The sequence below is a fragment of the Lampris incognitus genome, chromosome 3 (assembly GCF_029633865.1).
Source record: "Lampris incognitus isolate fLamInc1 chromosome 3, fLamInc1.hap2, whole genome shotgun sequence".
Taxonomy (NCBI): domain Eukaryota; kingdom Metazoa; phylum Chordata; class Actinopteri; order Lampriformes; family Lampridae; genus Lampris; species Lampris incognitus.
The window spans coordinates 88,495,727-88,511,819 of NC_079213.1; the positions used below are offsets into that span (position 1 = coordinate 88,495,727).

Consider the following 16,093-nt stretch of genomic DNA (forward strand, 5'->3'; position numbering starts at 1 on the left):
AGTATATTATGACTGCTATGATAAGAATAATTAAGGACACTGACTCCTTTCAACTTCTGATATTTGGTTACCTGTGATTTTGGTGATCATGGGAATTTTTTTTTTGCAATGCCAGTGTAGATTGTAACGTGATTCTTATCTCCCGCCTTCCTGTTGTTCAGGTGATAAATGCAGTGGAGCAGGACTACCGACTTCCTCCGCCCATGGACTGCCCCACAGCGCTGCACCAGCTAATGCTGGACTGCTGGGTGAAGGAGAGGAACCTGCGGCCCAAATTCACCCAAATCGTGGCCACGCTCGATAAGCTAATCCGCAATGCTGCCAGCCTTAAGGTGGTCACCAACAGCACGCAGTCCACAGGGTATGTTGTACTCGTGATGCGGTGGAACTAGTAGTGTCTGACACTAATTTTGCTCTCATCTGACTAAACCACCCACAACCCACCAATTCACTGTTATGAATGCAACACCATTTAATGAAGACACCACAAAAATCTAATCCTACGAATATGAATGGTCCACTGACAGTGTGGAGAATTTTTTTTAAAAACTGTGTATTTATCATAGCTTGATGTGCCCTTTGGTGCTGGAAATTACTTTTGCAAACTTGACTGTGACGACTGTATTGTCTATGGTGTGCCAGTGGATTTGTTTCCATGGAGGTCTCTGCTGAGTTTCATTAGGTGGATTAGTGATCCCTGTGAAAGGGTAATGATGTCTTTTTAAGAATAATGCATAACAGATCCCCAAAATACTGTCAAAAATTAACTCAAACTGCTCTGCTCGTTTTTGAAAACAGTTTCTTTGCAGAGATGCTGTGTACTGGTCTCTAGTGATAGATTACAATCAGAGGTGATTAGCTTATTGAATCAAGTCTTTTGACCTTTTGGCACAAAACCCTGAGGGTATTGACTAAGCCATTTCATTTGTGCTTGACCCAGCCCAACCTCATTAACACGTTTCACTTGGGCAAATATCCCTCATTCAAACTGAGCAAGGTGTTTATAAGGCAGTGATTCAGCCGTAACAATGCGGCAACTTCTTTCAAGTGTTGATTTCTTCCGATATACAGCTCCTGAGTTCCCAGAGAAGCAGTCTGGGCTTTTATGCAGATCTGAATTACCAAGGCCTAATAAAGAACCCCAAGTCAACTCCTTCACCAACAGGGAGCTTGATCAATGATGTCATGTCTACATTTAGCCTTAGCTCTGCACTACTTTCCTCTGCAACCTGTTTCTTGAGAAAAAAAATCAGAGGATAGAAGTTGTGGAGTGAGAGCAGTATAGATAGGGGTGGGGGTGCGGGGGGTGACCTACCTATCTGTCCCCACATCAGGGTCTTTCTGTCCTGGGGGGGGGCCCGCAGACAATCCTGGGTTGGGCTCTAGGGGAAAAGCGGAGCCTCAGTTGGCCACAGGAGCGACGTTCTTAGAAGATTAAGCTTGCGGTTAATTAGCTCGATTAAGATGATGCAAAAAAGAGATGGAAGTGCCTTTTAATTAGCCACTAACGAGATTTTAAACGGGCCAGCGGAGATGTGGCCTCCTGCCGACAAGCCTAACAAGGGAGGAGTGAGACATGGTGCCGCCATGCTGGTCGACATTTGAAGGGTGGCTGGAGGTTAGCTAACACTGGCTGGCTTGGAAGAACTAGTGGCTATGTGTCGTAGGCGTTTATTCGCATATCAGTTAATACTTTGTTTGATGTCAGTGTGTGTGAAGACCAATCGAGATTCGAGAACGTTGTGATTCTGGCGGCAGCTTGTGATGAGGTTTTTCTTTGAATCGGGATCTGTGCGTTTCCCCGTGTGTTTATTTTTCTTCTGTTGTCACCTGACATTTATTTGCATAAATGCACGCTCACGTACACAAATGGATCTTCTTATCTGCAAGCTTCATATGGACGTGAAACAGTAACTCAAATCCTCTGAAGAAACTGTGACTTGTCCCCGCCATTAACTTTGCATTCTAGCATGCTCCATTAGCTGTCTCACTGGTCAGCTAGCGGACTAGTTTCATAACATCAACTGCATCCTCATCCAGCTATGCCACAGTGTATTTCTCCACGGTTCCCATGTGGCTAGCAACAGCTCTGGACTGTTTTGAAGCTAGCTTCAGAGAAGGGAAACTAACAATGATCCATTAAGAGGAGCCAGCGTCTGGGGTTAATGACGTCCCGAGGCCTTAGGCTCCGAAGCACAGGCCTTATTAAAAATCCCTCCATCTACACCACTCAATGGAGCCTCTGTATCACTCTTATTAACTCCCTACTTTCTCTCATTTCTTTTCTTCCCCCTCCGCCCCTCCTTCCTTCTCTCCCTCCTTTAATTGTTAATGAATCTAATGCCATCAAAAAAGACGACAGGGATCAACAGAGCAGAGAGGAGAGACAGTGGTTCTCTTTCTCTTCGCTCTCTCGCTTGTCTGCCCCCCCCCCTCCCCAAACACACACACACACACCAACCAGCCATCCATCTCTCTCTCATGCAGTACCTCTCCACTCTCTTGGGTTGTGGCTGGCTTTTATTAAAACTTCTACGGTGGCCTCTATCTGTGGCATTGATCAACAGAAGAGCTTGGGTTGTTGCTCTTTAGAAAGGCTTCATTGCCCACGTACAGGTGTGTAAGGGTGTATGCAACACACACACCTGAACGCATAAACTCATAGACACCCGTACGTTCAGGAATCCTCAAAGCGCACCTACAGGTATATCTACTCAAGCATACACATAAGCGGAGACTCACAGACGTTGTACACTAAAATGAAAACACTCACAAATGCAGACACAAGCACACACACGGTCATGGGATTGTGTGACTCCCCACATGTGGTGTTGGCATCCACAGGTGGGTGAATAACTACCTGTATGGAAGTACACACTTCTCTGAGTCATGCATATGTTTACATTCCTCAAATAGCCTTAACACTCCCCCCTTGCCCTTGATCTGGAGTTTATTTTGTCATACCATGTCACACACACACACACACACACGCACACACACAGATGTGGGTATAGCAGCCATTTACTTTCAAGCCCTTACTCAATAACCCTATGCTCACGTGCATGCACTCATATAGGCAGATGCACAGGTAGATAAACCTTCATACACACACAGATATACACACTCTTCCCCAACATTATCTAGCAACAGCATTTCTAGCCAAGCCTCCAGCCAGTCTCTCCATGGTGAAAAGCAAAAGTGGTCACCTCCCCCACTGTCCTCGCTACCCCCCCTCTCTCTCGGCTAGGGCTTATGCTATCCACTACAGGTGGAGGGGAGGAGAGGAGAAGGAAAGGAGAAGGTGGAGAGATGGAGCGTTTGCGCTCGGGGGGGCGTTGGGGGGTGAGGTTGGCCAGCAGAGGTGGTGTAGTGACGACCTTAACCCTCTCTCTCTCTCTTTCTCTCTCCCCCTCTCCCCTTCCTCCCCGTGTAGGGTGTCCCAGCCCCTGCTTGACCGATGTGTGCCGGACTATACCACTTTCACTACTGTGGGGGACTGGCTGGATGCCATCAAGATGAGTCGTTACCGTGACAACTTTGTCAACGCCGGATTTGCTTCCTTTGACCTTGTGGCTCAGATGACAGCAGAGTGAGTGGAGTAGCACTTGTGTCAGTTAAATCGTGATTTAAATGAAGCAGGCTTCATGTGGCTTCTGACCGATGTTACCATCGACATCTTTGTATTGAGCTGGGACTGACTGGAGGGTGCCCCTCTAGTATGCAATAATACTTTTTGCTCAAACGTTGGTATATCTTTAAAGTATTTCAGGAGCATAATTATTGCTTCTCAAAGACTGAAGATGTGCTGTGGTTTCATCAATATTATGGGTACAGACACTTGAGGAAATATGCTCTTTAATTTATTTCAAGGACACTCTCATTTTATTTTTTTGTTTTTTTAGAATGAAAAATGTTGGGTTTTGGCTTTTAGGAACACACTACAGCTCACACATACTGTCAAAGGAGTCCTCAAACCTAAAATGAGACATTATGAAGTAATGTGGCAGAAAGAAATGTAAAATCCTGCAAACTCTCTTTGTGAAATTGACCAAATCAGAGAGGCTTGTTTTAAAATGGAGAGGATTAGGGAATTAAAGTGACAGTAGACAACCTTTTTTTGCTTTAAATTATCATCATGAAGTTAATGTTGATTGCACAGGGTAATGGCTATAGAATAATGACACCATCGGCATTTAGACTGGTGCCCTATAAGCCTCTCTTTCACTATGCAATTCTGTCTGCCACTGGGTACAACCTCGCGGGAAAGTGAAGACTTGATTTATGGCACAAAATAAGTGCGTCAACCACTGTGCAATGAAAATAGGGAGAGGGTAGCGCATTTGTTTTCCCCAGTAGCAATTGGCAGCTATCCCCAATAGTGGAAATGGCGGCTGGTCAAACAACCGAAGTGACAGTGGAAACTTTACCCGGCAAGAGAAAAAGAGCCCAGTCGATGGAAGTGGCAAAGATGAGGAAGAGGGAATGATAGAAACAAAGGTAAAACAAGAGTGAACCTCAGATGGGGATTCACTCAATGGGGCAAACTCTGGTGTTGTGTCAAACTCTGTTTCCCCATCGAGTTCTCGTTCCCCCTCGCCAGACAAAAGTGTTTGCATGGCAATGGGTTAGTTATCGGTTACGATTAGGTTAAGGCAAGTGTTAGGTTAAGGCAGTAGCGTAGTGTGGGGTTTCAGTCAGGGCCTTCAGTAACGAACCCCCCTCCACACACACACACACACACACACACACACACACACACACACATTTCTCATATGGGTGCCAATACAGCCACATACAAAATACACTGTCACGCACTACTGCATCAACACCAACAAGACAGCTGATCTTCAACAACACACACAATGCTGTGCACTATAGCAGCTATTACAGCATAACCATCACCTCTTCCTTATGTCACCCAGCAAGCAGAATGCACTCACACACCACGTAGCACAAAAACAACAACAAACAAGTTTCTACAGTTGATGTAGTGTTCACCAGTCACTCGTGCAGCTTTAACAAATTCAATTAAGTATAGCCACAGTATTATCAGTTCAATGAGAAAAACGTGCACACCAACCTTCAGTTGAAGTTCCCCCTCACTTGAGAGACTCGTGGCAGCCTTTTCTCACAAAATTCAGCAAGTAACTTAGTCCGTTTGGGAGAATCTGTAAAAAATTAAGACAGTTCTCCCAGATTTGCAAAAAACATGAAGTAGACAAGAATGCGGTGGCCATTGCGCTTCGTTTGCTCATAACCCACCAAAGGCTCAAGCTCAAAGTTGATAACAACATAGGGGGCTAGCACCGATACATCGCCGGGCCCCTGGGGTGTTCTGTCACTACACATCAAAATTTGATTGGCTTATGATACGGTCACTCAAAGCTGAATCAGTTTGCAGCTTCAGGCTTCAACAAAAGGCTAGTAATACAATCTGTGCTGGTCCAAGGAGCTGTGATGCGTTTAGATGACGTAGGAAATCCCTGCTCAGCCCCACGAGGAAACAAGTAATTGAATTCGGACACATTTCAGGCACACTTCAATCTAACTATGAAAAGCAAATTATGATTTTGATTTTGACAGGGCTAGCAGAGAAGGCCCTGATGGCCCTGACAGTCCACCACTGGGTTAAGGTTAATTAAGCATCCCAGTGTTGTATCTAACTCTGGCTAGGGGGAAACAGATTTTGACGGGGAAACAGAGTTTGATAAAACACCCGGGACTTGAGAGAGTTCCAAACTGACATTCAGTTGGCATTCTTTCTACTGGATCAGTAAGTAACACAACCTGCCTACTTATTAATACTACCACATGTTTTACTCTGCCTTTATCATAGCACTAGGATCAGGGTTTCAAGTTCAAATTGGGATTCGTCCGGTCGTTTCTTGCTTTGGACAGTAGCCAGGCTGCTAATAAATGGAAAGCGATCCGGATCTCTTTGCGATCATGACGTAAACAATAAAAGAACTTGGCAACGCAAGGGGGCGAAGTTGAAATGTTGTCTACTGCCGCTTTAACGCTTTTGCAGTTACTCCCACAATGACATCCGGCTGACCTTGCCGGCTCGCTACACTCACATGTTTGCAAACTGGAAATGATGCAATGGAAGTGGTGGAAATTGGGGACCAGTGATGATCAAATAAACGAATTAGGAAAATAATGATAAATATATCATCCTCATTAGCCTCATAATAGGCGATGAAGGTGGGGGTAATTTGTTTCAATTTGGCCAGGCTGACAGGTGTGGCGTACTGTGGCTCTGTGTTGCCTTTAATGGCCAGTAATTCCTCTAATGGTGCTCATTTATTATCATTTCATCCTCCGTCGCAGTGTTGATGGGGATGGCGAAAGGGGGGAAAAACACCATTTATTTGTGTGAAATTGTGGTGATGCCGTCCCTGTTTGGCTGGTGTGTGAGGGCAGAGGATGAATGGGGCAGCTTGGGCTTGTGGATGTGTGTGTGTGTGTTACGTGAGTTTGTTCTCAAGCGTTTCCGTCTGCATGTGCATGGCGTATATGAATGGATCGCGCCACAAAGATGTTGAGACAAGCAGAGGGCCTGCTGTCTGCAAGTAATATTAGATTTTCAGCACACGTGTTTTATGTCCGTGTGCTTGTGGGTTCGAGTGTGTGAACGCAGAGGACACAGACGGTGGCAGGGCACCAGTGCTCAGCTAATCGCTGCCCTAGACGCGGTTCACGGTTTGGTTTCCCTCCCCAGTTATCAGTGGGGGGGAAACAAACAGGCGAGCATGAAAGATAGGTGCTCATGATATCGCCCGGCTGTGTTAGAATAACATGGCCATGACGATTAGATTACGACGTCTGAGAAACCACAGTCTGCGCAGGCGCACTCCCCCAAGCTTGTTACAAGTTTAATAATGTCAGATGTGCATCAGCATTTTCATATTTCCCAAATGAATCTTCAATTTGGGACTAAGATCCTCTCTTTGCTCCTGCGTCTACTCTGAACAGCTGGTGTTTGAGGTAACGTCTGAGTCCTCTGCCACCGAAATGATTTCCATTTTAAATTGCTATCTGCTATCCCCGATCTGTTTCTTTTTCCTCAAAATAAACGTGAAATGAAAATTGACTTTTTCACCTTGTTAGTGTAACGACCCCTCATTTCCCCCCGGTCATGTTATACCAGTTCAAGAACGAATGCAAAAAATAAATAAATAAATAAATAGGAATATTTATATTACATCAAACTCTAATAACCTTAACTTCCTCTAAAATAACCACTGTGATTGCGTCACCAAATCCACGTGGTCAGACGAGCAACACTCCAGCCCATATCAAAGAAGGTTGAATCAGTTCATCTAAATACAACGTTTATCTGGATACATCTGGAACAAACCTTATTTGTTTTTCTTACCTGGATTATTGAGCATACATCAAGACACTCGTCATGTGGCTGGGAGGTTCGTATCCCAGACTCGCCGTAACCGGTCACGGCCAAAGGCATTCATGAGGCCACCCTTACCCGAGGGATAGTGGGTGTATATCGGTGTAGTGGTCGTGAACTCGTCGTTCTCCAGCGACCCTTCAGGCCCATCCGGGCGCCTGCAGCCAAGCAACCGAACGCATTCTTCCTACGTCTCCTCCGCGGCCTGACGGTAATGCAATCCATGCGGGGCTTCAGCGTGGAAAATAGCGAGGGCAGCCTACACGAGTTTGAAGGAAGCTGGCGTTACGACTATCTCCTTCCTGTGGAAACGTGAGCTAGGGGAGTTATTCGACAAGAGTTCCGGCCATATGCTATTGGGTTAATCGGGTGGGATAAGGGGAAAAACTAGAAACAAATTCATAAAGACACTCCGACCAATGATGTATTAAAATGTTTTGTACGATCTAATAAAATCCTGAAGGATCAAATCACATCCCTCCCTACACCATCTATGTTAAGAGAGAACGACCATCCCTGAACCGACAATCCCTGAATCTTACAATGCTGTGATTGCAACTATTCCCCAATCCTCTGTGAAAAGTACACATGGCAGCTGTAACTTTAGTTAACGGTCATGGTAATTTGCATATGAAACCGATCGTTTGTTTCGTTTTTATGCCACTGTATTGTTTATAAGGGTGGGGATACCTGCAGTCAGTTGAGACTGAAGCGGTCACTCAGATGAGTGATGAAAGTTTCTCTCAATAAACGTTGTCCAGATGAACTGATTCAGCGTTCTGTGATCCCTCCCTACGGTTTTCCCCCTCCTGTTTTACTTGAAAATAGTCCACATTATGGAAGCAAAGTACGCTCTGAATGCCATTTCACTCTGTCCGTTATGAGCAGACATGTGGCATGTTGTCACTGTCTTTTCTTTTTTTTTTTGCAAGAGTGGCCAAATGAAAGCTGACTCAATGACAGACGAGCCCTTTGTCCATCTGAAGAATGACTGAATGATCTGTCTGTTGAACATGAGCTCTCTCTCTCTTTTGTTTTTTTCCAACACACTCTACATGTAAAAACTACATGGCAGAAATTGTTTTTCCCATTCCCGGACTCAGTAGCTAGCTGGCAGACAGATGTAGGCAGGCTCTGTGAAGTGCACCAGCTGCCCAACAGTAGCCAGGGCTACTCTCTAATCATTAACTATCGCAATATAAGTCTTGGACTCCCCTGCTGTCGCCCACCTGCCAGGCAACAGAAATATGCACCGTGAGGGCTAAGATTCAATATGGAGAGATGAGTGTCACCACCAAACTGTTGACATTTTACGGGTAATTTCCAGGGATGCTCGGCTTACCGGCCTACTCCCACTCAGTACTGTGGAAATTGGGGGGGAGGGGGAGTGGTTTACATTGTGCCTCAGCTTCTTGCCCACCATGTAATGTTTACCCTCTGTTATGGTTTTACGACTGAGCCACCTGTTCTGTTTCACCTCACAGGGACCTGCTTCGGATAGGGGTGACGCTGGCCGGCCACCAGAAGAAGATTCTAGGCAGCATTCAGGACATGAGACTACAAATGAACCAAACCCTGCCTGTCCAGGTTTGAGAGACGGGGCATGCAGACCAGTCAACATAACAGACCAGACAGACAGGGAAATGGGGGGGAGGAACTGTGCCAGAGAGAGAGAGAGCGAGAGAGAGAGAGTGAGAGAGAGAGAAAGAGCCAACGGGAAACCCTAGCTGCCTGACTCATCTCTGCCAATCAGACGTTACGAAACTGGCTTGCAGTGCCTCAGACTTTTTTTTTCAATCGCAACTACTTCCATTTCCTGTTCCTGTGTTCCGAGTTATTATTCTGCATTTCATTTTTTTTCCCCCATCCACCAGGACATTAGGTCAGGATTCTTTTGTATATTTTTGAAAAGGAGGACGAGTGAACCCCCTTATATCCCATGCGTGCCTCACTGGCTCCGGTGTGGGTTGATGTTTGCATGCGTGCGTGTGGTTTCTGTGAGGTTGGCCAGGATGGGACCTTAGCCCTGTATCCCAAATGTTAGTCTTTTGGTCCTCATCCAAGAACCATTATACCTGATTCCCCCCCCCAACAATCCCAACAACCCACCGTTGACAGAAAATCCACCCCTCCCCAATAGAAACTCAATACATAGTAAAAAAAAAAAGAAAGAAAAGTGAACACCAAGGTTTAAAAAAAGTATGAAAAAAGTGAATAATCATTCACAAGAAAATACAAAAAAAAAATGTTTTGGTGAAAAAGGCGATCCCATACTAGAAGTTGTTTTACTGTGCGTGTGTTTTTAATTCCCCATCTTCATATTGAAGGTGTGTTATCTAAAAAGGGCACTTTGCCAGAGCAGGGTGAGGAGGTGGTAGAGGAAATTGACGGGCTGGGGTCAAAGCTCAAGAGGATCACTGAGGCCAAGAGCTCAAATAAGAGCAGCCGCCCAGCTTAGGACACTTGTTCGGCTGCTCGGTCCCCCTGCAGGTCACCAACTGACCTCGGTGCCAAGACCTGGGGCCGCTCAGGATAGTTTCACAGCTTGGGAATATTTTTGTTTGTTTTTTGGTTCATCCACTCTCTATTTTTGATTTTCATTTGATCTCATTACATTTAATTCTCTCTCTTTTATTTTGTTTTTTATTTTTTTATTATTTCCTTTTAAAATTGGCCGGTCGAACCCGAGCACCCCTATTGGACGCTTCATGTGACTGAGGGGAGACGGGGACTGTGGCATCATGAGACAAAGACCACTTGGCCTTTTTTTATTTTTTGTGCGTTTTGTGTGCATTTGTGTGTTTGTATTAGAGAGAGACAGTGTGTGTGGTTAGGTGTCTGTGTGTGAATGTGCGAGTGTAACAAGTGCACACAAATATACTGTACAATACAGCTTCCGCTATCTGCCACCATGGAGAATTAACGCATGAACTGAACAAGTGACAAGGAGCAATTATATCTGAAACAATTACGCTATACTCTGTGGACAACTGTTAAACGTTCTTCTTTTCTATCGAATCAAAAAAAAAGGACTTTGGAAATATATATCTGCATCGTACTGAAACAGAGCAAACCATGAGAGACACCTTACTTCCCTCTGAATATTATCTGATTTAGAAATAATCAAACATTCTTGTTTTAATTTCTCGACACCCCCCCCATGTATTTATTTGTAATTTGTATACCCCCCAAACGGACGAATTGGAGGCCGTGGGACTGTGGACTTGGAACAATCAGGAGGAAGAGAGACCCTGGGAGGATTCAGCAAATGAATTGATGATCATTACAAAGGAAAAAAAAATTGCATATGAATTGGATAGTGTATTTTTGTTGTTGTTCTAAACAGCCTGTACATGTTTTGTAACAAAAATGAGATAAATAACACGAAAAAAAATGGTGTTTTGAGAAAACGGGGAAAGTGTTGTGAAATGTTTGATTTTGGGAGAACTGAGCAGAGTGAGGGATGACAGAAACAGAAAGCAAGAAAAAAATAAGAGGTAGTATTTCTGTGTGCGTGTGTGCGTGCATATGAGTGTGTGTATGTGTGTGTGTTTATAAGTATCTAAGTGGTTGTGTTTCAGGTCAGCATTTTGATAAGACCAACAAGACTGGATCTTTCACCGACGCAACCTGGCTCCCGTTCTCATCACAGAGGAAGAGGAGTTTATTGCGTTGCCCTGTGCTTCCATTAACTGTCTCCCATGCACCTCTTATCAAACCTCCTTCCAACCATTTCAGAGGCATCCCTATGGCTCGTGAAATGCAGAATTAACCTACGTTTACTTGTGTTTATCTATATGATTTATCTCATGGTTGGTTACTTCCAGAGCAACAGCGTAATACCCGGCTCATCTCAGATCCGTATGGACTTTTATAAACGGTAGTTACAGAGCAACTCCAGAGATGAACTATAGACTGGTCAGTGATCACCCCTGCCACTGGTTTGTAGAAACCCAGAGGCGGACCTGCCCTTTTGCCTATGTGTTACATAGCCTTGTGGGAGAGATACCAGGAACTGTCACAAGTGAGGCTCATGGGTCCTCCTCGTCTGTCAGGTCAGTTAAGCACTGGGGCCAGTTTGTGCATATCCTTGCAGCGAGCGCAGACATATGGCTGGCCGACCTATCATTATCTCTCTTCATTTCCTGTCCGGCCCGCAATCATCCTGTCTCGGCTCGGGCTGCTGCCTGATTAGTACAGTGTAGGATCAACAGCCTTGGCACACAGACAGCCAAAAATCTGCAGGCCCCTCATCCTAAATGATAGCAGCTGCATCACCTAGACCGTACTATTACTCCTCACAGAGGGGTGCTCTCAGGTGGTGGACTAAGGGATGGGGGCCGCACCATTAGTCCCATCTCCCAGACAGTCTCCGTATTGTTTGGGTTGGAGTTGATCAATGCAATATGTGAATATTATTAGCTGTGTGTGCGTAATGATAGCATGATGTTAGTGTCTTTACGTCTCGCCATATTACTCTTGTCAGCCTCTTTTGAACCCCTCGGAAAGCCATCAAGTGTATTATGCAAAGCAACCATGTGTTCCCTATTTGATATCGTTTCATCTCACTCTGCGTACAGACCTTTTTCAGCACTGCGAGTCCTCCCCCTCTGTAAACTGCACAGGAAGTAACCAAAACCTTGGATGGTTTTCATCCACGTGTTGCTTTTGATTTCTGATACGTGCAGCGTGAATTAAGTGGCACTGGTTTTTACCATGACTAGTGCCACGTGTACATGACGAGTAAATGTCATAGCGAAGCCTGTTTAGAGGAGCACACAAGGTTTTTTTTCCCCTTCTTATCAGTCTGCACGGCTGCTTAGTTTCTCTTCAAAGCACTGATGGCATTTTTCAGAGGAAGGAGGCTGATAAAGGCCGAGAGAAGAGTGAGTTGCATGCAGTCAAAAGCTCGGTCTCAATGAAAGTCTCCCATCGAAATATTTCTCCCTCTTCCTTTTCCCAAGTCAGTCACTCAGTCAGCCATCTTCTACTGTTATGAACACATGGCACCAAACAAGACAGTTGATGAGGGTAAAAAAGGTGTGTGCGTGTGTGTGTGTGTGTGCGTGTATGTGGGTGGGTGGGTGGGGGGGTGGCTAAACACAATCAGATGGCAGACATGCCCACTCATGAAAAATTGCAGTGATTTGGAGCTTGCATGAACTATTGATGAGGTGCACATGCTGTGCCAGAGCCCGGCGCTGTGTTAACCGAAGCCGACCCACCGTGAGTGATGAGCTCGATGGCTGCTGTGGCGCATCTGAAAATGATTAAACTGGCCTGCACATGAACTGCGAACAAGTCATGAAAGAGAATATTCTGAGATGGGTTTTCACGCTCTCAAAGAGTGTTTCCTTTTCTTTTCTTTTGCAAGCCAATCACCTCCCACTTAAACATTTACCATTCTCAGTTCTTCCCCGAAGGAAGGAAACGAGCTCTCCTGTGTGTCACACTTACCCTACTGACCAATATCTCTGCTAACTGCTGACATTGGGATGGACGCCTCTGTGTATGTGTTTGCATGCTAGTGTGTGTGTGTGTGTGTGTGTGTGTGTGTGTGTGTGTGTGTGTGTGAGTGTCTGACTAGAGAGTGGTTGCCATTTTTTTTGTAAAGGAAACCTCTTGCTCAGCAGAAGCTAGGCTTTGTCAGATGCAGTTGTCTCTTTGTGTGCCAATGAGCCCTTCTCTCTCTGTGTGTATGCACGGGGGGGAGGGGCTTAAACTATCCCGACATTCCCTCCACCTTCCCTACTTAATCCCCCCGTCCCTCATCCTTCCACACTGTCCAAGTGGTCTCTCCCAAATCCTTTCTTGCACCGTATCTTTATCTTTTCTTTATCTGTCTCTGTTGAATAAATATGTAACATTGTTTTTTCTTTTAACAAGCCCAATTCACATGCCTGTCTTTTTGTCACTTTTGAAGCCCCGCCCCCCCACCAATCAAAAGCAGATGAGACGTTTTAAAGAGTATTGTACATGTATAGTGAGGTGGGGGGAGGATGGAAGGAAGGCTGAGAAATGCAATTGTTAATTCCTCTTTGAGAAGCATTGAGATGTATTTAATGGTGCAGACATACACAACAAATTACTAAAAAAAATGATGATGCATTCTTGTAGAAATATTTTTAAAGACCCTTTTGCAATTAAATTATTTAAGAAATGTGACCCGGTGTCCTGTGTGAGTTTTGTTTATCCTGTGTGTTTTCTGACCGCTGATGTCTCATTCAGACGGACCTATATTTACTTTTCAATCATGGCGATTCAGTATGCAGCATCATGCCAACTCATCATCGACTCAACACACGTTCTGCGTTCTCATCTAATTGTAATTGCCTGAAATAAACACATTTGATTTCACTGCTTATCAATTATGGCCATCTTTCGTTCCCATAAACCATTGTCAGAACTTCATGCGAGGGGTTGTTTCTGCAGTTTCCAAAATAATGTGGCTTGGTTAACGTGGTGGCAATGCAACCTCAATTTAAGATAATGATCTGCTTCACTCCCACGCTCGAACCTGAAAGTTATGTTAAGGTGCTGCATTTACCGAGGCATTTGTCTTAAACCATTTATGGTGGGTGCTCCAGCTTGGTTTTGGAGTTTCAGATGGGTTTCGGCTGCATCGTTCCCCAGCCTTGGAATGGAAGAGCCCAAGGACATGCACAGTAGAAATGTCTATAAAAATATTGTTTTGTGTAATCCTGTCTCTCATCTTTACAGCTGCAGGCATCTGATGAGTAGATATTGATCCTTGGGAGAAGTTACCCAGAGTTCATCTATTTCTAATGTTTCTTTAGTTGCCAAGTTCACTGCTATTATTGGGGTCGTTACTGTGAGCCAAAGACCGGAGAAATTCGGCAGATTAAACCATTAAAGACTGAGTTTGACAGGCCTTTTCCCCCTCCATTTTAATCAAAGAACCATCAGTTTAAATACCTAAAGTTCAAATTCTGATGTCTTAGAAGTTAGAAACAGAACAGCACCATTGTGTTATCAGACTCCAAAATTTTACAAAACACACTTTCAATCCGATCAACGTTTCCAATCCACACGAGAAGCATGTCAACAGCTTCAGACACACACAAAAAAACCTCTCTCAATATTGTATTTGTAACCCGCTAATTAATATGAGCCATGACTCATGTCTGTAGGCATAAAGCCAACACTTCACTCACTGCTTGAGGATGCTCGGATCACTCATTCCACCTCATCCACCTCCTCCTCTTGTCCCCTGGCTCGCCCCTCTCTCTCTCTCTCTCTCTCTCTCTCTCTCTCTCTCTCTCTCTCTCTCTCTCTCTCTCTCTCTCTCTCTCTCTCTCTCTCTCTCTCTCTCTCTCTCTCTCTCTCTCTCTCTCTCTCTCTCTCTCTCTCTCTCTCTCTCTCTCTCTCTCTCTCTCTCTCTCCTTCCCTGTCCAATTAAAAACAGAGTCTCAGATCGGGTGGTCTCGGTGTCTGGGTAGAGCAGATATTTTTCGAAAACGCTCACCCCCTAGATGCGCTCGGAGAAGTTTCAACAGAGGATTATGGTGGTTCTTTTTGTGGTGTTTGCAGCCGGCAGAATAAATTCCATCTCAGATCAGAGGGGGAAGTATAGAAACAAGGGAGCCCACCAAGCTCCCGACTTTACAAACTCTCATTCTCCGCTGCTCCTTTGAGATGATGGATTTCACTTGGGCAGGCCCCCGGACACGTATTAAAGGGCCAATGGAACTTCAGACACCGGGCCCGCATTCTTTATTACTCGCTCCTCATTTGCAATTGTGACCGGCCACTGCCGCTCCACATTTTAAGTGCCATGGCAGTACATTGCCATAGGAATTTTATAAAACCTCTTGCAAGAAAAAAGAAATTGGACAAGGACCAAGTACACTGAGGCAGAATGGGACCGTATCATAGACTCTCAGGTGTTTTGACTACCCTAAATCATGAGCACTCCTTCAGCGCTCACGGCACGGTATAGTCTGTCAGTTTGAGGTTAATATGCGGCCTTGTGCCAGCATGAATTGGATTACTGTATACTATCCCATGGTTATTGACATAGTGTCACATTACTCAGAGGTAGAGAATATTGATTGTGTACAGGCATATTTCATCAAAAATGTGTCATGTGACAAGAGGGACAATTATTGAGACTTCAATAGAGATTAATTCCTTATCCCCACGGTCAGCATGGCTGGCATTAGCGTGAATATAGTTATGCATTAGCACGTCTTAGCCACATGTCGGTCAGGATGAGGATCAATGCAAAACATGATCACACATAGCTGGCGAAAAGAAATCCGTGCCCCCCATCCCCCAAACATCTCCCCTTCCCCTTATATCCAAAGCCTAACTCTCTCCTCTATTCTCACTTATTCCCCAAAGACTACCCCCCCCCATCTGTCTGGCTTTTCATCCTCTACCATCTCTCTTGCCATAATCCCTCTCTTTCTCTATAGCTTGGCACAGCTAATTGGTCACGTCTGTACTGTGACATGGGGACCTGACATAATTGCTGGACAAATAGTTAGGCGTTTAGCATTGGACCTGTCTTGGCTAAGCTGTACACAGACACCAGCCGACTGGAAAGCCTAATTACCACTCCACTGCCACAACTTGCTAATTGGCAAATACTTCCAACAATGAAATGTGTGTGTGTGTGTGTGTGTGTGTGTGTGTGTGTGTGTGTGTGTGTGTGTGTGTGTG

General features: G+C 45.0%; 1 protein-coding gene across 3 annotated transcripts in view; it reads left to right on the plus strand.

Annotated features, from left to right (window-relative positions):
• The window catches only part of LOC130110736 (ephrin type-B receptor 3-like), a 39,153-nt gene extending 26,684 nt beyond the window's left edge, over positions 1 to 12,469 (plus strand). For 2 of the 3 annotated variants that reach the window (XM_056277917.1, XM_056277918.1), the window contains exons 13-15: positions 162 to 361; positions 3,434 to 3,589; positions 8,893 to 12,469. In XM_056277917.1, coding sequence (XP_056133892.1) covers positions 162 to 361; positions 3,434 to 3,589; positions 8,893 to 9,001 — 465 coding nt within the window. In that variant the 3' untranslated portion in view covers positions 9,002 to 12,469. The remainder of the gene's footprint in view (positions 1 to 161; positions 362 to 3,433; positions 3,590 to 8,892) is intronic. The other variant, XM_056277919.1, reaches the window with a different exon arrangement.
• Positions 12,470 to 16,093: the final 3,624 nt, after the last annotated feature.